Source organism: Neltuma alba, unplaced genomic scaffold (genome assembly GCF_004799145.2).
Source record: "Neltuma alba isolate B1F8T4 unplaced genomic scaffold, ASM479914v2 tig00011499_pilon, whole genome shotgun sequence".
Lineage (NCBI taxonomy): Eukaryota > Viridiplantae > Streptophyta > Magnoliopsida > Fabales > Fabaceae > Neltuma > Neltuma alba.
The window spans coordinates 190,896-216,146 of record NW_021636167.1 but is presented as its reverse complement, the minus strand read 5'-3'; the positions used below and the strand labels follow the sequence as shown (position 1 = coordinate 216,146).

At 31.7% G+C, this 25,251-nt stretch overlaps 3 protein-coding genes across 3 annotated transcripts; 1 reads left to right on the top strand and 2 right to left on the bottom strand.

Annotated features, from left to right (window-relative positions):
• Positions 1-3,183: 3,183 nt before the first annotated feature.
• LOC114714327 (cytochrome P450 710A1-like) lies at positions 3,184-5,779 on the bottom strand. Its single transcript, XM_028899050.1, has one exon. The coding sequence runs from the start codon at positions 5,173-5,175 to the stop codon at positions 3,637-3,639; it is 1,539 nt and encodes a 512-aa protein (XP_028754883.1). The 5' UTR covers positions 5,176-5,779; the 3' UTR covers positions 3,184-3,636.
• An 11,259-nt stretch (positions 5,780-17,038) lies between these two features.
• On the bottom strand, positions 17,039-19,591 carry LOC114714344 (40S ribosomal protein S14). The gene is made up of 6 exons (XM_028899071.1): positions 19,514-19,591; positions 18,756-18,875; positions 18,627-18,672; positions 18,271-18,356; positions 17,883-18,012; positions 17,039-17,344 (listed from the first exon to the last, which is right to left on the bottom strand). Exons 1-6 carry the CDS (start codon positions 19,514-19,516, stop codon positions 17,277-17,279), a joined length of 453 nt encoding a protein of 150 aa, XP_028754904.1. The 5' UTR covers positions 19,517-19,591; the 3' UTR covers positions 17,039-17,276.
• Positions 19,592-21,950: 2,359 nt separating this feature from the next.
• On the top strand, positions 21,951-25,136 carry LOC114714356 (60S ribosomal protein L18a-like protein). The gene is made up of 4 exons (XM_028899088.1): positions 21,951-22,314; positions 24,204-24,279; positions 24,551-24,665; positions 24,852-25,136. The coding sequence occupies exons 1-4, from the start codon at positions 22,110-22,112 to the stop codon at positions 24,909-24,911; spliced, it is 456 nt and encodes a 151-aa protein (XP_028754921.1). The 5' UTR covers positions 21,951-22,109; the 3' UTR covers positions 24,912-25,136.
• Positions 25,137-25,251: the final 115 nt, after the last annotated feature.

Here is a 25,251-nt window from a genome sequence, read left to right as displayed (position 1 = left end):
GATGTTGTTGGGGAAAATTCAAATCTGGCTCCCACGTTGCTTGTGTACGGTAAATTCATGAAAGTATATTGATGTCGTAATTATAGTCCAAATTTAATAATATAAATATAGAAAAATCACTTTAAGGTGTGATTTAATGTCCCAATTATTGATCTATATATCGATATCATCATCAATTTTTGATTTGCTCTCTAAATCTGAAGTCAGCTTGAATTTAGGACTTTCGTAAATTTTTCAATAGGAAATTAGTTCTTAAAATTATGGTTAGCCTTAGTTAAAATTCAAAGAGATAACACGTGGTTGATATGACAATGATATTGTTAAATATGGCGATAATGTTTGGTGTTATACAAAGACTTTAACCAAGTTGACTATGACTATAGAGAACAAAGACAATAGTTTTAGCTAATAAGGGTTGCGTATGGCAAATAACGTGACAAATTAAAATACAAATTCTTATGGAGAGGGATTTTTATATTTAGTACCTAATATTGTTTTAAACAAAATTACCTTAAGCAGGATAATATCTATACATAGTAAAAAAAAGGGGGGGAATATTTTTCTCAATATATCAATAATTCAATAATTCAATAATTCAATAATCAATATAATATATATATAACAAAATTTACAAGTTATAATATTTACCAATTAATCTCATTTTCCAAACTATGTGTGGTGGTAATGTTAAATTGGAGTGGCTTAACCTCATCCTAAGCCTCAGCACATGTCCTTGGTTTTGAAAGACCGCAGTGGAGCCCCAAACTTAAAAATCCATTGATTAGTCCCAATCATGATGATACTGACTATACAAGAATGATATGACCATAAATAATGTAATTCTTACAATTACTCTAAAGCGGCAATCATATATTCGCGCCCATAATTGTTCCCAATGAGAAGTATCCAAATTAGAGCATGTGCTCCTCAATCAATTCGCACTTGATCAAACCTAAAAGCTAATCATTGTAGACGAATAGCCCGAGGCAACTTTGAATAATTTATAAAATTTACGTGGTTTCAAACTCTCATATCTTCCCCCATTATTCAGCATTTCTATAGTATACTCCTTCCCTCTTTTTATAAGAGCCTCATAATTAAATTACATAGTTTTAAAAACCAATTAAAATTAGTTTAAAGTAATAAATATGTTAGAAATGAACTCTATTTTTTGAGTATACCCTTATTTATAGGGGGTAAGTAGGGGGGAGGAGAGAGAGTAATAATGAGAGAAAATATGAAAGAGATAGCAGTATACTGTATACGAAGTTGTCAATCTTTTAATTAATACAGCATATAAAATTAATTAGGGGCAAAAATAGTAAAAACACATTCAATGTTCAAACAACTCCAAGTAAGCTCTTATAAAAAAGACTAAGGTAATTCAAATTTCAGATTCTTATAAAAAAAAAAACTGAAATATTACCAGAGGATTGAGGTGTCCATCCAAAGAATCAACAAGAGATTTTAATAACTTAAACAAAATATGTTACATTATAAAACATAAAAGATTCTCACAATAAGAATATAGAGTGCAGCTACTAACAAATTATTGATTAAGATTTACCTCCATAAAAAGAGAATACAAGTTTAAATTTCAAAAGTTAGGTGAAAGAGGCAAACTTTTTATGCTTTTAAGTTTTGAAAGAAAATACTCTTATTCAAGTAAAAAGAAAATAAAATAAAATAAAATAAAGAACATAGTGCGGGGCTCACCATGAGAAGGGGAAAGAATAGATGTTGAGGGCTCATTGGATAAACTCTCATGTGGTAAATGTCGGTAACGCCACAACAAGGCGGCTGGACTTGCATGTTCCCCCTGAAGCTGATGGCTGCCTGCGGTTGCATTTCGCAGGAGCCCCACCAAAGCAAAAGTAAACTTTCGTATCGCTCATTAAATGTCTTTTTGAGTTTTTCCGCGACAACGGACAACATTCAATGTCTGAAAAGGGCACGTCCATTTCATAAAAATTACTGCTACGTATCTTTTTTGACTTTTTTAGATTTTCTGGCCCCAAAAAAAAAAAGGGCTTCGAAGATTTCAATAAAATATTAACTGCTCCATCTTAATCATGAGAATGCTACCTCACTCCTGGTTATAAAATTTTGTTTATAAATTATAAATAAAGTCTTATAATTAGGATCGGAAATAGTATTGTAGAAGGTAAAGTGCTCACTCTACTAAAGCAAATGCCTATTCTCGCTGAAAATTAACCCTCTGATTCTTATTATTAGTTATTTGTAGAGAAATTTTTTTATCTTAATTAATAATTATTTTTTAATTTATTCTTATTTAATTTTTATTAAAAAGGAAAAAAGAGGAGAGAAGTATGCAAATTATTTGTAAAAACAGAAAGAGATTAATAAAAATAAATTTGAAAACTTTATCAATTTATTACATTTCAAGATACTCCCTTCAATCTTTTTTATAAGAACATGATAACTAAATTACCAGATTTAAGAATTAGTTTAAAATAATAAATTATTTTTTTAAAATATATCCTTATTTATAAGGAGGAAGATATAGAGAGGAAATATGAAAGTGAAGGTAGCATGCCAACATACCAACTTTTTAATTAATGCAATATGTAAAATTAATTAGGAGCAAAAAAAGTAAAAACACATTAAATATTTACACAACCACAAGTGGAATCTTGTAAAAAAAAAGAACTAAGATAATTTAAATTTTAAACCATAGGTTTTAATCTCTTTAGAGACAAAATGATCTAAGTTTTTATTGTATTATATAGACTAATATTTAAATAAAAAAATTAAAAGACCAAAACCTATGATTTAAAATTTGAGATACCAAAAATTATATTAATCCAAAATAAAAAAGATGTTTTAAATTTACTCACACTTAAAATCATGAATAACATTTTGAATATATATATACACAATATACTTCTTTGATCCTACTTATAAAACAAATAGAGAAAATATTTTTTAGTTCTATTTATAAGATATCGAGAGAATTTTTTTTATGTAGATATACAATTTTACTCTTCATTTATTGTTATGCTGATTTTATTTATATGAAATATAATATATATTAAATAAGAATGAAGTTAAAAAAATTGTCAAATTCTAAATAAGAGTTAATAAAGTTTAAGATTTTTTTTAACCCATATAAAACATATTAAAAATAACTTGTAAATAGAAGAAGAGGAGAATCTCAAACTCTAATAAGAATAGTCATTCTTATTTAATATGAATAATGTTTTGACCTACTTAAAAACTCATCTAAAATAGCAAAACATACGGCCCGAATTCCCAAGAGTTGAAACCGCCGCATCTCAACGAATTTGCCTTTTAACTTTTTTTTATTGAACTGCCAATTGCCAATAACCCACCAACCAACCAATGATCGCTCACATACATAACACGTCCACTCTAACACAGACTTTTACAACACAAAACAAAAGAAAGAATGAAAATACCTAACGGTCCCATTTCCCCAACACCCAAATTCAAACAAATAAATTAACCACAAAAACAAACGGACCTCTTGCCTTGTCACTGACAGCCGACAGCCCAAGAGCAGAAAAAGCATAAAGTAACGAAAAGAGGAGAAGAAAAAATGGAAAAAATAAAAAATAAGAAACTGACGGAGAACAGAACCGGTGGGTACTTTCGTCATTTCGTCAATTCAATCTGTGGGAAGGAAGGATATCGTGTGCATCGCCTCTTCAGGGAAACCTTGCAATCGTCCTTCGGGCAAATGGTAGGAACGTATGAGATCTCATCACAGCCGTCCGATCTGTGCCTCTGGAAATCCATCAACGACGCAAACAACGCTATGAACAGAACCAGGTGATTGAGAGCGTATCTCTGCCCCACACACTGGTGGGCCCCAGCACCGAAGGCCAGAAAATTCCTTTTGAATATCTGGTCCTCCTGCCTCTCCTCCGAGAACCGGTCTGGGTCGAATCGGTCCGGTTCGGTGAAGCCCTGGAAAGAAGAATCAAATGCGGAGGGGAATACAATGCAACCTTTGGGGATCGTGTAGCTCTCCGTCAACGGGAAATTCTCCGCCGCTATGTGCGGCACCAGCGTCGCCGGCGGCCTGTATCTCACAACCTCACGCGCCACAGCTTGCGTGTACTTCATCTCCCTCAACTGCTCCGCCGTTATCAGAGTATCGCTCTCGGGAGACCACACTCCCGCGACTTCCTCCCTGACCTTTGATAAAACGTCCGGGTGCGAATCCAGCAGCGTGACCGCCCAGAGAAGTGAAGAGGTGGAAGCATCTTGTGCGGCAAAGAGAAAATCGAAAAGGAACCCACCTATCTCGGCGTCACTGGAGTACGGCGGCGGAGGATTGCCGGCGGTCTTGTTCTCGGCGATCTCCCTCAATGTGTCCTGCATCCAGTAATCGATCAAGCACGAGGGCTCTTCGCCTCCCTCCATCCTCTTCTTGCTGCGCCCAGTGCACGTCCCCAGGGTTTTGATCAGCCGGTCAACGGCGAGCCTAGCATTTCGGAACGCCGTCCCGGGAAAATCGATTGGCAGTTTCATGAGCCCAACATTGAAGAAAAAGTAATCCTGCTTAAACCTCTCTCGGGCCTCCAGGCCCAAATAGGGGCCCACGAACACCGTCTGAGAAGTTTCCAGATTCATATCGCGGGCCAGAACACGAAGCGCAATCGGGTTCGGTGCATTCTCCGACGAGAGCTTCTCCCATATCTTGAAATGCTTGAGGATAATAATCTGCTGCAACGCCGTGTAAGTAGATAAAGCCTTGGGGGTGAAATTCGGTGCGATCCTACGGCGGATATCTTTGTGTTCTTGGCCCATCATGTAGATGAGGTTGTGTTCGCCAAAGAGCTTCTTCCCGAACGGGTGACCCACCAAGTGAAACGCATCGGGTCGGACATTTGCGAAGACCTTATGAGACAATTCGGTGTCGCGGATGAAGAGGATGAACTTTCCGATGATGTAGTTGACGGAGAACCCCAGGCCCGATGACTTGGCGAGAGCAGATTGGACATCCCAGAAATTGGTGGGACGGCGGACCAATGAGATTGCGTTGCCCAAGAAGGGAAGAACCAGAGAAGGCCCAGGTACGAATCGCTTCCTTCTGAGGTACGAGATCTGTTCTAAGAGCAGGAGAAACAGAATGAAAGAGATGAAATAAGGAGCTAGGTGAGTGAAGTTGAGGAGGGAGATAGTCATATTGTGGCGTGGTGGTGGGGAGGAGAGAAAGACTCAATGCACAGAGAAAACGAGGACCGTTCAAAGAACGAATTAGGTGGGAAACTCAAAAATGTGTCACTATAAAAGAGAGAGGAGGAAATTGAGAAAGAACCAAGGTCAAAAATGTCAAAGGATTAGGTCAAAATTTGCAGAGGAGGGAAAAAAGGATTGGTAAATTGAAATGGTGAGGATTGAAAACGAAGGCAGGGGAAATAGGTTGGAATTTGGAGTTGCAGACGAATTGGAATCTGCAGATTCAGACGAGAGGGGTCAGAGAGAGAAAGTGAGAGAAAATTGAAAACAGGCGAAAGAAAGATGGCGGGATTTGGGGCGGAGGGAGGTAGGAGTGTGGGGTTGAATTCCAGCTGGTCAGAAGGGTAGGGGAGTGACGTGCTTGGATTCCTTTGTGGCCAAAGCAGATATATGCAAATACACAAACACCACCATATTTTAATTGCATGCAATATAAAACTAATTAAATCCTATTTATCCATCTTTTTGTGATCATATTAAGTCCCTATCCTCTTCTTTTCTTAATTGAATCATTCTGAGTTGTTCTGGTTAGGAGATTCGTCGGTATTTATTGGGGAATTTAACGGTTTTATTTTTTGCACATATGAAAAATTGAACTTATATTTCGGCACCCAAAAAGAAGCTTCCACTGTTCACACACGGGAGATATAAATTTTACCTTAGAAATAGTTAAAAGCTTTGATCTTTTCAAAAATTATTATCTCCAATGTTTGAGACCGGTGACAATATAGTATTCCTAGCTTATCTATAATCAAATTTAGGGGGCGTTTGGTATCCTCAAAAAGTACTTTTGAAAAGTATTTTTTTATAAATTAAGACAAATTTCTCTATATATTTACTTTGTATGTTATAAAAATATTTTTAAAACTATGATTTTGTTTTCACCCAAACATCTTTTTATTTGTTTTTATTCCAAGTTTAATTGTATCACCTTAATTCTCTCGCCCTATGAAGGACATTTAAAAAAAAGAAGAAGAAAGTGTATAAATACTTTGCTACTATATTAAATGACTAAAGAACTTTTAAAGATAGTCTTGTAACAAGGAATAAAGGGATTACTCTTTTTTAGTGGATGATTGATATCCTCTTGAAAAATTGTGGTTTATGGGGCAATTCTATTCCCATGTTTGCTGGCAAAAAAAAGAAAAGAATTTCTATCAGCATATTTACTTTATATACCATGAGAATAATTAAAATAATTCAAATCTTTTTTTTTTAAACATGACGTTAAAAAAATAAATTTTAGGGTTGTGGTTGCTTTAATTTCTTGGCATTCAAATGGGGGAAAAAATTTATTGAAAGTTTGAAACATTGGCTTAATAATCAAGATTTTGGTCGCAATAGCTTGATGGGTTTTGTTTGCACATTATTATCGTTTGCTTGCCGTGCTAGAAGCTCTGAGCTTATTTTATTGGGTTGCAATTAAAGCGTGGCAACAATTTCAAATTATTTTCCCCACCTCGTTTGCTAGAAGCCTCTTGCGTTTTTATTTTTTTGCCTCGTGTGAACACACCACAATATCAATTATCAAATACACATATACATCCTCATCAAATTAAACTTTCTTACCAAATTTCGTTATTAAAAAAAAAATTTTTTCAGTTTACAATAGCTTTCTTAATCAATGTAAAAACTCATTCTCAATCTCAGTCGTTTTTCTCTGAAAATATTCTTTTTTGTTTGTAACTTTTTTTTTTTAGTAGTTTTGTTTATAATTTCAGGTTCTTTTTCTTCTTTTCTTTTTGTTGCTAAGTGTTTTCCTCAATTTGTTAAGTGGAGGAATTATTAAGATTTTATTTCTATAATTCGTAAACAAATTAATCAAAATGACTAGGAAAAAAACTTTGGGGTCAAGATTCTATGTTGCGTCTTCTTCTAATCTTCTTCATTGAATAATACATGTGGCGAAATGGCAATTGCCTTTGGTGGCTTTGACTCTTCATGGTTCATCATATCCTTTCCTCTGTTACATTCAGAAATTATTCATCCATTTCATGATGGAAATGGAAAAATTGACCTTTCAATCATTCGAGTGTCTTCAAATTATAACGTTTCAAATATTCATTCATAATCGAAACAAATAGTCACCACACTTTTTTTTTAAAGCTTATCTATTTATTTTTCTACTATATTTAAGACCTCCTCAGTACAATAACTGGTAGAAGGATTTGTTTTGGACTTAAATAAAATTCTAATCTACTTTGTTTTTAAAATTTATAATAATTTTTTTCTTAAACTTACATGTGTTATGAGATTTTTTTTTTATTACAATAACGGTATCCAATGCAAATTATTAAAGAGATTATTTTATGTAAATAAATACATATTTATTACGAATAGCTGATTTAACAAATTTTTTTTAATATTTATAAATTAATTGTTTAACTCCTAGATTTAGAACGGGTGAGTATTAATTTTATACCAAACTTTTTTATTAATATTATTAACGCTTTATCTACCCTTTGTCGTTTTTTTTTTTTGGGACCAAATATCTACTCTTTATCTACTCGCTCTAATTTGATTAGATACTAGCATATTAAGTGTATAAAGCTGAGTACCTAAGTGTTTCTTTTAACAAAATTATTTGTATTTAAATCAATTAGACATTTAAGTGTGAAGCATCCTAAAAATAGAGAACTTTTTTACATCGTTAATTAATTTTATATTATTATGTTATTAATGTGTTTGAGTATTGTGGGATCTGTCCGAATTAGCAGCTCCATTCTTTTTCTGGGTGAAATACCAGCTCCACCTAAAAGGAACAAATTAAATGGGAATAATTATTTTTAATTATGAAATAGATTTCATGAATGTGCACTTGAAATGCATGAAGATTAATGCATTCACAAGTAGGGTGTGAAATATTTGGCTAGAAACTGCGGATTGTCCACTTGATTAAATGCTATTGGCCCCTTTTAAATTCCGATTGGCAAATAAATATTTTCTATTTCAGAATTATTGTATGTACGTCAATGTAATCTTAGAAGATAGGAGTATTCTAATTTTTTTCCCCAGAGTATTCCATTTTTTTCCAAATAAATAAATTCATATTTTGAGTGCAATCTTATCTAGTTCCAGTTGAGCTCACTGTGATATTGAAATACCATCTAAACGCAATTAACTTTCAGATAATGAAAAAAAAAAATTCTGAATGCCATATTAATATAACCCTCATTAAAGAATGTTAAGGAAAATTCTCTCAAGTCTCATCTCTTATGTATTTAAAACCCTCCTCTCTCCTCCTTATAACAAAGGGTAAAAGTAAAAAAATTATCATTAATTACTTTATCAATATCTTATATTTTGGATCAAAATTTTCTTCTATAAGGCTTTTTATATTATGGACCCGAAGGAGTATATTTTATTTAAGACTAAGATTAACTTTTTATATTTATCATACATTTATGAATCCGAGGAGTATGTAATATTGCTTTTCTACCCTCTGTTTGGACCTTCTCTTTTTTTCTTTTTTACCAATCACCTATTCATCTCCTCTTAGCTCATATTTCACATATCACATAGATATCAAGCATAATTAGATTATTAAGAAGCTAATAATACCTATAACATCCATCCCAATTGGAACATATATAAGAAGCATTTGCCATATTATTGATTTTTTTTTAAATTTTTGTCTTGACATCATATTAACACCAAGTTGATTCTCTTGTGTTTATACATTCACATAAGGGATTAGAATGGGGGGAAATATAGCAACATACTATATCCGTGCCTCATTATATTTATATATGTGCATTGAATTTTATGTTAACAGTTATTTTCGTATGTACTTATAGTTTCGTTTGATTTTTAATCAAAGTTTTTATTCTTTTATTTTTATTATATCTTTATAGTTTTACAAAATTTTTAATCAAATTCCTCTAATTTGATATACTGATAAAACAAGTTATAGGAACCTGATTTTTTTTGGGGACCAAAATAGGAACCTGATTAAAAATAAGGTAAAAACTATAACAATACAAATATGAACATATTAGCTCCAGATGGAGATAACTCACCCAACATAGTTACTTTTCTCTCAACAATAAGATTTGCATGCATGCGGTATGGAGATTTTCTTTTTTCAACTCAATCGAATCAATATTCATTTGAAAAACGTGTTTTGGTATTAAAAAAAAACGTTTTTAAACCGACATTACTGTTTTTCCCACCGTAAATTTGTTTAATCGAATTAATATTCACCCAAAAAAAAAAAACGTTTTTAAACCAACATATAAATGACATTACTGTTTTCCAACTGGAAACTTGTTTAAATGATAAGAGTAAGGTGAAATATATAGCAGATAAATAGTTCAAATTTTCTTAATATATATATATATATAGATCTTTTTGGTCGTATATATTACATTATAATTTTTAATATAAGACTCAGTTGTCTACTTTGATAAGATTAAAGAAAGCTAAATAAATTATTTTAAAATATTTATACTTATTATTCTTCTGGTTCTTAATATAAAACCTATTTAACTAATTTGATTAGATTAAGAAAGTTAAGTAAGTTAGTTAATTATAAGAAATATGACATATTTTTCTTAAAATACTATAATCATCTTCCTTAATATCTTCCCTTTCTCTTTTACTTGATTATGGTGGAGGGAGTTTCGATATGAGTAATTTAGAAAAAATTGATAAATATGATAAATGGGTATTATATTTAGGACCAAAATCAACTTAATACTTAGGTCGTATATTAAGGACCGGAGGAGTATTTTTTTTCCAAACTAATTTGCCTAACTCATATACTACAAACGAGGTCTTATAATTAAGACCGGCAGTAGTATAATTTATTGACACATAAGTATTTTATAGAGATCATATAGGATTGGAATGGCAAAGTGGGAATCTTTGAAGAGATTCTTGCAACAATTGGGAATAGGTCAGATATAAAGTTTTCCTTGATTGGGTGCCAAGGTAATCGTGCTGCAGATCATTTGGCAGCTGCTTACAGAAGAGAGTTGATACCCAACGGGTGGCTTTTGGCGGCAACACCTTTCTTGAATGAAATTTTAGTAAGTGACATGAATGGTTGCAGGAATTTGGTGTCAAGTTCAAGTTCACTTGGTCAGATGTCTAATGTTACAGATTCTAGTTGTGTTCCTCCTAGTGTTAATAGTCCTACTACTATACAAAGACATGTCGGCTAGTCTAGTTTGAGCCTTTGTTGTATTTTTGTGGTCTTTGTTTTGCTTATATTTGCTTCTTTTTTAGTTTGTATGTTTTTTTGAGGTCTGTACGTTTCTTTTTTTTTGAGTTTATTGTTTTATTAATAGTCTTGGTGTTTTTTTGTGTATTTGTTCTGTGTTCTTTTTGTGTCTGTTGTTTAGTTTTCTTTAGTAATAAAAATATATCTTTGGCAAAAAAAATACTATAATTAAACAGTCTATTATCTTTTTATATCCCATCAAATTAATTAACCAAATCTTATATTAAAAAAAAAAAAAGGTAGCGTGTGTATATAACTGCATATGCATATATGTTTGTATATGTGGTCGTCCTTACGTGGAGGGGCGGCAACTAGAAAGCAGAATATTTGTAGTTGTGAGTTGGCAGCATTGTATGATGGAATCAATTATGTGGGGGTGATGATCAAATGATGATCTTACAATGACAGCTAACTTTTCTTGTTAACAAATAATTAAACACTTTTTTAAAAATATATAAAACTTGTTGCTTAATTACTCAAGTTTCTGCTTTCGTCTTCGCCGCCTCTTCTCCTTATCATTTCTCGTGCATATTCTAAATAGATTATCACTATCGGGCAAAATAAATATATTATCACAATTTTTTTTATTGTAGCCGATTAGTTTTGCACTTTCTTATTTCACATATTTTTTTGTCCTGCTAACTAATTAATGGAATTAAGATTTAAATGCGTGGAATAATTCATTCCTTGATATAATAGCTATATAATTAATTTGAGAATATTAAAAAAATTAATTAAATTAGTTATTTGTAACAAATTTATGTTGACTCTTCTAAATTATGTGTATTAAAATTATCCTTCACGAGAATACCTTATAATTAATAAGAGTATTTTTAAAAAAATTACAAAATTAAGAAATAAAGTGAATTAAAATATTATATTTAGAACTAAATTCAATTCTAACAAAGTCTTATGGGTTAAGTTTATGAGATGATATATCAATTAGTCTTTACTATTATGTCATCCTACCTCTATTTTTTTTTTTCTAGATTGTTATTTAAAGTTTGCTTTACCTATTAAGTTTTTTTTTTTGGCCATTTACTTATTAAGTTTTAAACTTATCGAAAAGTCAACTTTTTGATAAGCATAACTTATTAAGGAGTTTATAGTTGATTTTATCGATATAGAAGTTAGGTAGAGTTCAAAAATCGAATTGTATCTTTTATATACATTATACATAATATATATTATAAAATTACTTGACTAATTTGTGTATATTAAAAAATAAATAAATTATAATAAATATGATATAATTTCCATAAAATAACTTTGCATAACATTAGAATATATATATATTGTTTTTATATATAAATAATAAATATGAGAGAAAAAGTGAGTTGAGATTTTAGATGATAAATTCAACCCTTTAACTAGCTTTTATATTTAGAATTTAATACATGAAAAATAAACTAATTATATAAAGTTTAATCTTTTTAGAATTTAGAATTTTATATTTTTGATAAATTAGTTTAAAAAATAATAAATATGAGAGAAAATGTGAGTTGAGATTTTAGATGATAAATTCAACCCTCTAACTAGCTTCTATATTTAGAATTTAATACATGAAAAATAAATTAATTATATAAAGTTTAATCTTTTTGGAAATTATATACAATTAAATATTCCCAAAAAATGACAGTTATTTTCGTTAGTAGAATTTATTTTCATAAGTTTATTTAATTATATTACATATAATTAATATGTAATTAAAAGAGAAAAATCTTTTATTAAAAAAATTCATATTACGAAAATACTTATATCAAATTTTTTATATCTATTTAGTTAAGTTTTCCAATCACAAGAGGTAATGTAAATTTATAATTAAATAATACCACTAGTTTAAGAAGATTAATACACATTTCTAACAAAGAATCAATTTAACTCATTTTTTTAATATCTCCAAATTAATTGTCTAGTTCTTATATTTAGGATCGAAGATAGTAATATTTTAAAAATATGAAACATGATGATGCATAATTAAAAAATTTAATATAACAAATATAAAGAATATAATGTAAGTATTATCTAACCAAAGAGAATTACTAAATTCTGTATGCAAGAGGCAGCTAATTCTTCGTTGTTGTCACTCATGTCATAAAGTAAGACCACATTTTTCTCGTTTGATAGTTGAGAGTTTATTAGGTTCTATAAATATATTTTTAAAAAAATGGCAACTCCCACTTAGCATTATAATTTATGAATTTTTAATCAATTATTGTGCAAAAGTAAATCTATTAATTCCTTAAATAATAATATTGTGATCCACTTCAATAAGTGCCATATGCGTCATCTCTCTTCTCTTTAATAGAATGTCCATTCATACAGATAAATAATTACATGTAAGACCAATATATATAATATAAAATTTTATGAAAAGTTGTGGTATTAACAAATTATACAGTTTAACTCATTTATCAAGTTTCTGTAATATATGGAAAATGTGTTTAATTGTATATTGATATATTATCTCGGGTTTTTAATATAAAAACTAATTGACTAATTAAAGTAGATTAAGAAAGTTTATTAAGTTAGTTGTTTATAATAAATAGGTGTTATTTTTTCTAAAATACTCTTGCAAATCATGTGCACTAGCTAGAACTACCATTTGATAGAATATTCAACATGTGCAACTACTAATATTACAAGAAGTAATTTAAAAGGATGAATAAGTATAAAAAAAATATATTAGGATTTTATATTTAGAACTAAATTAAAAGTAAAACTAACTTGTTTATTAAGGACGGAGGTTGTACTTTTAAACCCATCACAATGAATTCTTATTTTCTTTTTTCATTTACATCTCGTTAAGGGGATTTATATCATATGATTTTTTTAGGATTAGTATAAATTTTAATCTTTTAAGTTTGTCTTCATTTTAGTTTTGGTCTTTCAGTTTAAAATCATAGATTTTAGTTTATCAAGTTTCTTTTTATTTAAAACGTTAATTTCTATAATCCAATAAAAACTTAAATCATTTTGTCCCTTAAGGGATCAAAACTTATAGCTTGAAACTCCAGGAATCAAAACCAAAATGAAAGTAAATTTAAGAGACTAAATATTATGTTACCCCTTTTTTAATTTAGAATTAATTTCACTTTTTTTGATGCATAATTATCCTCCTAATGAAAGCAATCTTATTAAAATATTATTAGACACTAAATGTAAATATCTCTTTTAATGAGGATTCGAACCTTGGCATAAATATTAATTTAGACTAAAACTTTTGGTTGATGCAATATAATTAATTATCTAAACATAACGTCCGTATATACACACACACACACCATAGATGGCAATATATATGTCATAATTTTATCTTTCGCAAGTAAATAATATTCAACCAAACTTTTTGCGAATAAAATTAGTACCAATAAATCTGTTTAAGAAATACTATATTTAGAAGATATAAAATTTTTTAGCATATTGTTCAGAAATAATCATAGACCAAAATGATTGGATTTGGGATTTTCATAATTGTGCTTTATATTAATTTTTTTCAACAAACTCCATATGTATTAATTGCATGCATAAACTAATATAACACAATATGAAGTTATCACAAACATTAAGAACATATTTACAAGCATCATCATATCAAAGTAAATAATTAAATAAATTATGCAATTACAAAACATAGATTGGTCTAAAAGAAATATACGTGAACATTTGATTCCATCCATGTTGAGTATAATAAATAATAAAAGTTGAATGATTCAATTTACATGTTCAATAACTTTGATGTCACTGTTTTGTCACATTCACGCACATGAATTATATTATCTGGTTGGCGAAAAGAAAGGTTTATATTATTTGTTTTATTTCTCAAGCAAGACTCTTAGTCCCTTGGCATATCTCACAGGTCATTTAATATATAAAATAAAATAACATAGGTGTAGATGACAAATAATCATATGACATTTATTATTTAAAAAAATTATAAAAAAAAGACAATGCTTGATTAACAAAGCATTGAATTATAATCAATTCTCAATTTGCCTAGTCAATTTGACTAGTCCATGTGTTGAAATAGTAGCTAATAGGTTGAATAAAACATAATAAAATTGAGTTAATAGCATCTTTGACTCTTAAAATTTGACCTCGTTTTGATTTTGCTACATGAATTTTAAAATTATTAATATTAATTTCTAAAATTTGATCTCATTTAGATTTGTTTAAAGATTTTTTATCTTTGAAATAATTTTGTTGGTTATTAAAACCAAAACCGTTGATTTCAAATTTCACAACCAAAGTTAAAATGATGTCAAATTTTATGTACTAAAAATGATATCAATCCTAAATATATATATATTTTTTCAATAATATAGATTCATTCCGTTATTTGAAAGCTTATTATTGAAGAATTGTAGCCCCATCCAGGATCCAACCTGTTTGTAAATTACAAAAATAATTGGCAAAAATCAATTATTTTTTATTGTAAGCTTGTCAATCATTCTATAGGCCCTCTATTTTGATGATTCGGAAATTGTAGCATGACGTGGAAGATTTGAAAAGTGAAAGGTTCGAGAACAAATTCTAAGGTCCATATTCATTCGGCTTTATTCCAAGTCCGAATTCTCGCAATTAAATACTTTTGAAAATAACACCACAATATTTAGATTTTCCCCCCCCTTAAAGTATACAGTTGATCCTTTAATTATACAAGGTTTTAATTTGGCCTCTTAACTTTAAAAAGTATGACCTCAGGTTTTATTTATAAAACCTCATTTGTAGTCTACAAACCAGGTTTTATAAATAGGACTGGAGGTAATATAGTTTTAGTCTTTTAACTCAAAAATTATTCAACTCAAACGAGAATTTTTCATAATAATCATGGTTATTTTGAAAATTAAACCTAATATGTTAATATTTTATGAACATTTAAAATATGAGTATCATCAATTTTTTAATAAGTTTAAGATTAAATGAATAAAAATATATTTTTTAAATTAAAAAAACCAAATTGAAACTCTGTATAAAGTTAAAAAACTAAATGTAAACTTTAGTTTTTTTAAAAAAAAATAAAAACGATGTTTATGTTTTTTTCACATGTCACTTCATCATGGTCTACTCCATCAAAAACATTGTAAATTTATCAAAAATTACAGTCTGTTCTTTAAAAAAATAATGTAATCATCAAAATTCCCATATCAAGTAAATGACAACTTTCAGTATATTATCCAGGCTGAACTATGGGCAATAGCAGATGGGTTGGAACTGGCCTGGGCGAGAGGTTACAGGAAGGTAAAGCAGGAAGTGGATTATTGTTAGGATTTTTTACTAATTATACTCTTTCTTAGAATTTTATAGTAATTTCCCCAAAAAAAAAAATTTTTCCATAAATATTCTGTAAATATTAATTTTTTTACTAGGGACAACAATATTACACAAGAAAAGACACAGCGAAGAATGAACCCGCAACCCCATCATCGTAGCAAGGTTTTTGGTGCCATTGAACTCACACAATCATCAATAGATATCAATCAATATATAAAATATAAATAGTGTGAGAGCAACCTATATTTGAGACTTGACTATTATAAAAATATAAGCCAATATATTTTGGTAGGTCCAAATTACTATTGATCACGGATAGGCTCTCAAGAAATACAGAAATTATATCAGGGCCTTGGCTGTGTTTTTGGCCTCCTACATATTCTCTCAATTTTGTTGATGGTGATGATTTTGTTTGAAATTTTGTCGGATACCTTGTAATAAGTATTCAAATATTAACTTGCTATGTCATTTAAACAAAAAAAAAACTAATACCTTTCACTAAATTCAACTCTTGTTAGTTACTTATTACTTATTTTGCATACTCTTCTTTTAATAATTGAGCACATGTAAATATTTTCTGGGCTTCACCGATTCACTTGAGACGTTAAGAATAAAAAAGACTTTCATTAAAACTCCTGAAATTTTGCAACGTTGCCTTTCTCCGTAATCCACTTTTTCAATGGGCCAAGAAAATACATCCGGATGTTCTTTTTTCATGAAACAAATTTGGGCAAAATAAGGAGCCTTTGAGGCCGGTTTGGACCAACATTGCAAAAAGACTTGCAAACACTTTTATACAAGTCAAAACAAAATAATTCTCATACTTATCTTGTATTTTGTAAATTATATTTAAAAAACTATTTATAAACCATTCTAAACAAACCTGAATCTCATCATCTTAAGAAAGCATAAAACTAAAAATCCACAGCACCATTTTAAATTTTTAATTTGACCAAAAAATTTTAAAAAAATGATGAAAACACACCTATTGATTTCAAAAAGATTAACTACTTTTATAATTTCACCTCAAGTATTTTTCTATTACTCTCCCAAATTCGAGCTCAAACACTAGCCAATCCAATTTTTGTTGCCCAAGTAACAGCTAACCATCCATTATTCTCATTTATATTTTTAACAGAACACTCAATATTGCTCACAGGTATTTCGCCAAATACTTAAGACGACGAGGGCTCGCCTTCATAATTACACAAATTTAAAATATTGAAGAAAAGTGGCAACATAAAATAACGGAACTAAATTTTTAAAAGAAAAACTATCACTCTATATGAAAGCATTATGTCAGCACAGCACTGAATGATTGCGTTGGGGCGATAAAATCTTGGATGAACTCAGCTTCATAATATTCTACAATCTAAGTTCAAAACTAAATGAAATCGGGCACATGCTAGGCCAAAACAGAAGAGTCAAGAAATAAAATTTAGAATTCCAAAATTGACATCCAACTTAAGCCACAATATATTGTCTTGGTAAGGGGCAAAGAGAAAAGCCACAACAAAATACAACTCCCAACACATGCAATTTTGCAAGCTTAAAGCCTTCTTCCTCTTCTACCACCCTTTCTCCTGGTGCTGTCTGATGGGATCGGGGTCACATCCTCTGCAAAATCCCACATCATACATGAACAAATTAACAAATCTAATGGAACAGGAGGACACTAGGGTAAAATGCAAATGGCCCCTTCAACACATGGCAAATCAAACCCTACGTAATTCAGGCAACTTTATCAACACGATAGGAATAGACAAACAAGATTTCAAACTGTAAACTTAAAGCATGTTTGGTTTCACAAATATTTTCCAAAGCCATTTACTCTACAAATCTCAATTTTCCCAATACAATCCTACAATGATGTTAAATCTATTGAAAACTAAGTTATTAACTCACGACAGAATTCAAACCAACAGGAAGTCACATATTAACTGAGTTTAATTGGAAAAAAGGAAGAGGTGTAAAGGGAGGAAATAAGTCAAACTCCTATAGTTTCAACCACTCAGACTGCATGGGTGACTACATAACATCCAATTTCTTTTTTGGCCGAGCACTAGAATTAGTAGTTCATAAAAAATAAATAACCAAACATGAAACAACATAACATCTTCAGACAAGCAAATCAATTCTTAAAAATGTGCATTACCTATACGACCAATTTTCATTCCTGATCGAGCAAGGGCACGGAGTGCGGACTGAGCACCAGGACCTGGTGTTTTTGTCTTGTTTCCACCAGTGGCACGGAGCTTGATATGAAGAGCAGTTATGCCCAGCTCCTGTTCCATAACTCAAAAGTCAATTAACAACTTTTGACTACTTAATAAAACAATGCAAACATCCAAGTGCTAATGATTCAGCACACTTGAACTAACAATTAATTGAACACCTACATAAAACTAAAATCCCATCAATAGTGCTAGATTACCAATGCAAGAAGGCAATCGTACAAAAATTAGAATGAAATCCAAACAGATAGAAACGGTTGGATCCAATGAGATTAATTTAAAGATCTGGTTTATAAAGAAATTGATGACCTTGCATCTAGCAGATACATCCTGTGCTGCAAGCATAGCAGCATAAGGGGAAGATTCATCTCTGTCAGCCTTCACCTTCATTCCCCCTGAAGATAAGAACCAGGTCTCATTAGAAAACACAATCTCGACTTCTCTGTGTTCACATTTAATTTTGTTAATGTTCAAATTTAATTTTCTTAAAATGCCAGAGCAATATCTGGCAACATATCTTAACTCTTGAGACCATTTTATATTTTATAATTATATAATTAAGAGGACCAATTCGAAAGGCTAGATGAAATTAACAGAAAAGGTAATGCACGCCTAAGCAAAATTGACATATTAAACAAAGCAACAGAAAGGGGGAAACTCTTTACCTGTTATACGGACAAGGGTTTCCCTTCCAGACAAATCAGTGACGTGCTGTAACAAAGCAAATGATCAATTATACTGAGAATTTTCAAGATGCAACCTTATATGGAAGAATATACGCTTCATGTGCTCACAATGAATGTGTCATTAAATGATGCATAGATATGGGCAACGCCAAAAACATGTTCGCCATCTCTGACAGTTGGGCCAAGAGTAACAGTTTCTTCCTTGGGCTCTCTAACCTTTCTCCTTGACTGTTTACAAATCACACAGCACAATTAGAACTGAATGCACCGCAAATCGATTTTTTTTTTTAAAAAAAAAAAACTGGATCAATGCAAGAAAAACAAATTCTGCATAGGGCTAACATAACAAGCTAAAAAGTTAACAATAAACTCTCGGAAGACTTAATTTTTTTATGAGCCCCGACGATCTTAATTTTATACTAATCTGACAGGTGACCTCATTTATGAGGCTGGCAATGAAGAAAGGCGACCCTCTTCTTTCACAATGAGTTACATTACTCTAAAATTAGTCAAAATACATCACTTAGACATTCCCCCAATTCAGGTACCACCAACGCGACAGACAGTTTCCCCAGCAGTGTCAGAACAGTTCAAAATAAACCCAGAAAAATGTCGACGGAATCATGACACGAAACTGCATAAGAAATCGCAGAAATACCAACTCTTACGAACCAACGGGAGCTTAAATTCATAACCACGCAGTTTATTAATCTTAATCATCCCAACCTCCTATATATTCACATAACAGTTCTACACTATAGAGAAGAAGCTAATACGATTCAGAGACTTCCATGAAAAAACAAAGTAGATTTAACATAAATCAGAGTAGACATAGCATATCGACATATTCAAACGCAATTCCTAACCATGATTGCGAGGCAGCAGGGTAGAACACGGGGTCGTGCGTGCGGCTTCTGTGTTTCTGCTCCGACAACGCGAAAACCCTCGCTGGGTGAACCAGGAAAGACGACTCATATTATATATGGGCATGCTTTTAGGGTTTTGCGGCCCACTTTTGCACTTGGGCTTTTCTTGGTTCCAGACGGTTTTTGGCACCCAATGGGGTCAGTCCATTATGATTGTAACCTGACAATTTTTTTAATAAATTTTTTCTTATAAAATATTTTAATTATTCAATTCTCCTTTAAATTTTTACTGAAAATTTGTTTTATCAGTATTAGATGAATTAGATGAATGCATAACCTAAAGCCTATATGAAAATGGCATTGTTCATAACGTCATATCTTAAATTGGCATTATGATCTACCCGGTCTATAAAAGAAGGGATTGACTTGTTTGAATTAGTATTTACAGAAATGATTTTTATTCCAACTTACTCCTGCAAATTGAGATTTAAATAAAAATTAGTTAATATGATATTATTTATATTTGGACAGAATAATTTTATAAAGAAGAGAGTTTCCTTGAAATTTCTGACTAAATCCACATACTACAAATACAATAATAACAACAAAAGTCTTATCCCATTAAGTGGGGTTGGCTATGTGAATTGCACAAAGGTATTGAGCTCTATCCAAAGCAAAATCCCTAGATATATTATTAGTTGAAAGATCTTGTTTAATAACTTCAATAAGTGTTCTCCGTGGTCTTCTTTTACCTTTTTTAGGGAATTTCATACTGTTTGATCAACCCTTCTCACTGGTGCATCCAAATGCTTTCTTTGCACGTGACAAACCCATCTCAAATGGTTTTCTACCATTTCTCACTAATAGTCGCAATTCCAACTTTTTCGCATATATGCCCATTGTGAATTCTATGTTTTTTTGGTATGATTACGCGTCCATCTTGGCTATCTCTATTGTATATTCATGTTGTCCCTTCCACTACTATATAGCATTATTGGTCTTATACTAGTGCGATAAAACTTTCTTTTAATCTTATTCGGTACTTTCTGATTACAAATAACTCTTGTCACTTTTCTCCATTTAAACCGCCTAGCTTGAATTTTATAATTAACATCACCATCAATTTCACCATCTTTTTGTATAATTGATCCCAAACATCTAAACTTTTCGACTTTCGTAATGAATTGATCTCCCAATTTAACCTCCATATTTGTTCTAACTTGTCTCCTTATAAAAATTGTTCTAACTTGTTCTAAACTTCTCCATAATGTATATTTTATCTTGCTCCTTCTCAAACAAAACCCCTTTGATTCCAAAGTTCTTCTCTATATCTTAAATTTAGTAATAATCTCTTCTTTTGACTTAGTCAATAGGATTATATCATCAACAAAAAACATGTACTTAGAGATTTTTTTTTGATATGTTTAGGTAGAACGTCAAGGACTAGGTTAAACTAATAGGAGCTCAAAAATGATCTTTGATGTAGGCTAATTCTTATAAAAAAGTTTTCTATCTCACTGCACGGCATTCCAACATAATTGTGACCCCTCGTACATATCTTGGACTAAGTGATATACACCTTTCCTTGCTCTCTGGAGAACTTCTCTCCATATACCACAAATATTTGTCTTTATAGCCAAAGTACTCAATGGCAACATATAGTTTGATTGAAGACTATGGGCTCGTTTGAAACAGCTTATAAGTAGCTTTCCAATAGTGATTTACGGAGTACGAGGCAAATATGTGAAAATAGTTTTGTCCTGACTTATGTGAAACGTGTTTATAAGGAATTTCCACCCCTTTGCCAAACAGGGCCTATATAGGTCACAACTACATCATAAGTCTCCCTCTTAGAGGGATATCATGTCTCACGATTTGGCTTTTGTTTGGCTAAATAACAGATAACATCAAATGTCTTAAAAATATTTTTATGCCAATCACTAGGCTTCATGTGGTGGCAATACAACATAATACAGGAATTTAACCACAATTTTCAATCAACAACCCCATCATCTAAACACAACACGGTCACTACAATTCAATCACAGTTATCAAATATCTACACAATTGCCTAGTCTCACTCTCCTGTATTTACAATGAAATTTATTGGCGTTTGTAATTCACCCAAAAAACCTTATAGATTGAAATGAAACAGAGGAAGTTTGACCTCAGAAGCTTCACTATTGACAATGCTTTCAAAGAAGCAAAAACTTGTGCTGACTGGCCCAGGGTAACTTCTACATTAAGATTGTTAATGATCCGCTCTGAGTGGAAGGATCATTTGCCTTTTGACATGACTTAATTTATCTTGCCCATTTGACTCGCTGTGGTAGTCAGTGGTAACCTTGTTACTTCAAAAAGGGAAAAAATCGGAGAGAAATAATAATAATAATAATAATAATCATCGTTACAATAAAGGGTTGATTTTATGGGGTTGCCGGCCCAAGCGAAGGAACGACACAATCACTAATTCATTATTGACGAAGACTTTTTCTCACGAAACAAGCCTCTGAGGGAGTTCTGTTCTGGGCAATTAGGCTGTGGAAGAGGGTGGTGCTCCAATTTCGTCGTTCTCGCGCAATTCTCCGATTCAGTTATGAGCGAGGAAGGCAAGAACAGGGGTGTCCTCACCGATCACCCGCGCCAGCCTTACTATGGCACCTTTCAGGGCGTTGCCAACTATTACCCGGCTGCTCCACCTCCACCGCCGCAGCCTCAGCCAGTGGTAGGATTTCCTCAGCCTATTCCTCCACCAGCAACTTACGGTGCTCATTATTACCAAGGATATCAAACTGTTCCAGGTACGCGTTGAGATTTTTTGTTGCCCGCAATGTCGATTACTTCACAAATTATGGGCATAAATAATGCTTTTGTTATTAAACACGGATGAATTGAATGCGAATGCTTCTTAGAATGAATTTAGATACGGCCAACCTTTTGTTTTCTCATAGGATATTTGAAGTTGTTCCCAAATTCAGCAGTTTTGATTTGGTACGAGGACAAGTTGCTCACCCGTGGTTGATCTGAATCCAATTAGAATGAATTTTGGGGCAGTTTGATATCTGCTGTAATCTGTCTGGGGAGCAATGTTTAGGTTGAGGCGTTGTTCTGTTGCATTCTATAGCTAAATCGGTTCTAGTACGATTTGATGGGGTTTCAATTTTTCTCTGTGATCGTTATATTTTTTAATACATGATATTGCTTTAAGGCTATGGTTATGAATTGTTGGGATTTGGAAGTTTGAACAATCTATAATCTATTGCTTTTTTTTTTCTCCTCTCTAAATCATGGCTTTGAAATGGAAAAGAATAATGGCGGGTGGATGTTGAGGCTTATGAAATGACAGTTTGTGAGGCCAGAAAAAAGTACCAAAATGGAAGATATTGGTCAATAATTACGCTACTTTTTATTGTCCATACATTTAAAACATGAAGACTTTCAAACCTGACTTTTGCTCGAGTATCACTTTTATTATTTCTTACACATTAGTTAGTGCAGGAACAGCTCGAGAATGATTTAATTATCCTAAATTCTTTGTCACAGCTGTCAAGTCTGATAATTTTGATTTAAGAAGTTGGATAAGATTATTATAAACTTCCATGCTATTGATTTGTAGTCAATTTACAGAGTAGAGGTTTCCATTTCTGTCTTGAAAATTGATATGTCAAAGCCTTGCATGAAGGCAAAGGCACAACATTATGGCTCAGATCATAGGGAAAATTCAGTTTAAAGTAGGCTTATAAAAATTTTGGTAAACTATTTATTGGGATGGAAGAGGGTGACCGTGTGCTAAGAGCCGTGGTTGTGAACAAAATATCAGATTTTCATATCAATAGAAGTTGGGCCAGATGAGTAAGAAATAAGTTCTTCATTGCAGAGGCCAGAAGGGCGACATATGTGAAACGCCAAATAAAATGGTATGGTGCAGTAAGTTTGGTATTATGGACATGTCTTAGAAACGGTGTTCTAACTGACAAATGGCCTCATAAGATGCTTTCACTATTTTGAAATTGGCCAATTATTATAATAGTTTTAAGAGGTTATTTGGGTTGTATAAAGAGAAAGAAAAGAGGTTATTTGGAATGTGTGATTAGCTAGTTCTCAAATCAAATAGTCCAAATGGTTTGCGTGGTCTTGTTTTAAAAACATTGATGGAATGGTTCTTTGAAGATATAAGTCCTAGGATACATAATACATTTATATAGCTTTTAAAGTGAAAAAGAATATGCTGCTATTATATGTTCATTTGTCATTTTGACATATCTGTGTTCAAAGCTCCATTGACAAATTTCATAAGATGCATAAATTTCTGACCCCATGTAAAGTTGTCTAAAGTCAGTGTTTGTTCGATCTTTCCCTATTTGAATTGAAGCTCAGTGTTAGTTCGATCTTTCCCTATTTGGATTGAAGCTCGGTGTTTCTCTAGAATATATATATATATATATTTATATATATATATATCATTCAGAAAAAAAGGTTCTTGGCACCTTAATGATAGTAGTATTTAGCTGCTTGTTTTCACAGAATATGATAATGTAGCTATTCCTAAGTGCTTCTATCACCTTCCCAATATTGTTATTGGCATCTTATATCTGAGATCACTTACGTTAATACATGGGAATTCTTTTTATCAATTTTCTTGTTTTTGTCTTCTACGTGCACATCATAACGGTTTTATAATGCCCTGAAGGTTATGCTGTTGCTGAAGGAAGGCCCATAAGAGAACATCGTCTTCCTTGTTGTGGACTTGGTCTGGGTTGGTTCTTGTGAGTTTGCTGGCACTTTATTGAACCATTTGTTATTTCCTTTTTAGGCATCTATAGTTAAATGTTAAGGGGCACTCATGCTGTAAACTACATGATGTCTTCCATCTAACACTGCATATAATTGGATTCAAATGCTCTTGTGGGATCTAGGGTAATGAGAAGACACAGTCTCTGATTATTCTTTTCATGTGTTTGACATTAGGAATTCAAGAAATTTGTCTAGCCAGGGTGCCAGATGTATTGATGACCATAATTTAATTTGTATTGCAAGGTTTATAACGGGATTCTTTCTTGGTGGCATTCCCTGGTACGTTGGAACTATTTTGCTGCTATGCGTACAGATGGATTACCGAGAAAAGCCTGGATTAGTTGCATGCACAGTTGCTGTAAGTGTTTATCTCAATTTGTAGATTGTTTCGTTTTTCATTTCTGTCCAGGCTTAGTCCTTTGCCAATTTAGAACATGGTTCTCTAATAATTTCTGGCTAGATTATCATGCTAGCTTATTAGGACAAAGCTCTATGTCATTGCCTGTTCCCACTTGACCTGTGTTTCTTTATTCTTAATTTGCAGTCAATCATTGCTGTGATAGCTGTGACTCTCGGTGTTACAAATAAAGGTCATGATTGGTGAAACCAAACACGCCAAAGAACTTACTGTACATTTCGACTTCTTCAACCTCTCTGACGCTTTCTCACTGTTCTGAAGTCTGAACTTCACCTGTGGTTATATGTGCAATTTGCTACGTTTGTTGTAAATCGCCACAAGAATGCATTTTCTACAGATTAGCAGATGTTGAAGGCTTCGGAAACAGAAAAAAGAATATATGTTAACTATTCTAGCAGGAAGTTACACATTTTATATAAATGTTTATCCAGGAAATGCTGTTATATGTTTCGTTACTTTGCTTGAGGAAACCATGCTCAAGGTTTAAATGAAAGGGTGACCAAGCATGCTATAGCGCATTTGAGAT

Bases quoted from the DNA above. Each gene is read 5' to 3' on its own strand.
- LOC114714327 (XM_028899050.1), bottom strand. From the start codon at position 5,175: ATGACTATCTCCCTCCTCAACTTCACTCACCTAGCTCCTTATTTCATC.
- LOC114714344 (XM_028899071.1), bottom strand. The intron at 18,357-18,626 runs GTAAAGAGTTTC...TCTTATCTTCAG, and splicing joins AACCCTTGTCCGTATAACAG to GGGGAATGAAGGTGAAGGCT. The intron at 17,345-17,882 runs GTAATGCACATT...GGGATTTTGCAG, and splicing joins AATGAAAATTGGTCGTATAG to AGGATGTGACCCCGATCCCA.
- LOC114714356 (XM_028899088.1), top strand. From the start codon at position 22,110: ATGAGCGAGGAAGGCAAGAACAGGGGTGTCCTCACCGATCACCCGCGC. The intron at 22,315-24,203 runs GTACGCGTTGAG...AATGCCCTGAAG, and splicing joins AGGATATCAAACTGTTCCAG to GTTATGCTGTTGCTGAAGGA. The intron at 24,280-24,550 runs GTGAGTTTGCTG...TTGTATTGCAAG, and splicing joins CTTGGTCTGGGTTGGTTCTT to GTTTATAACGGGATTCTTTC.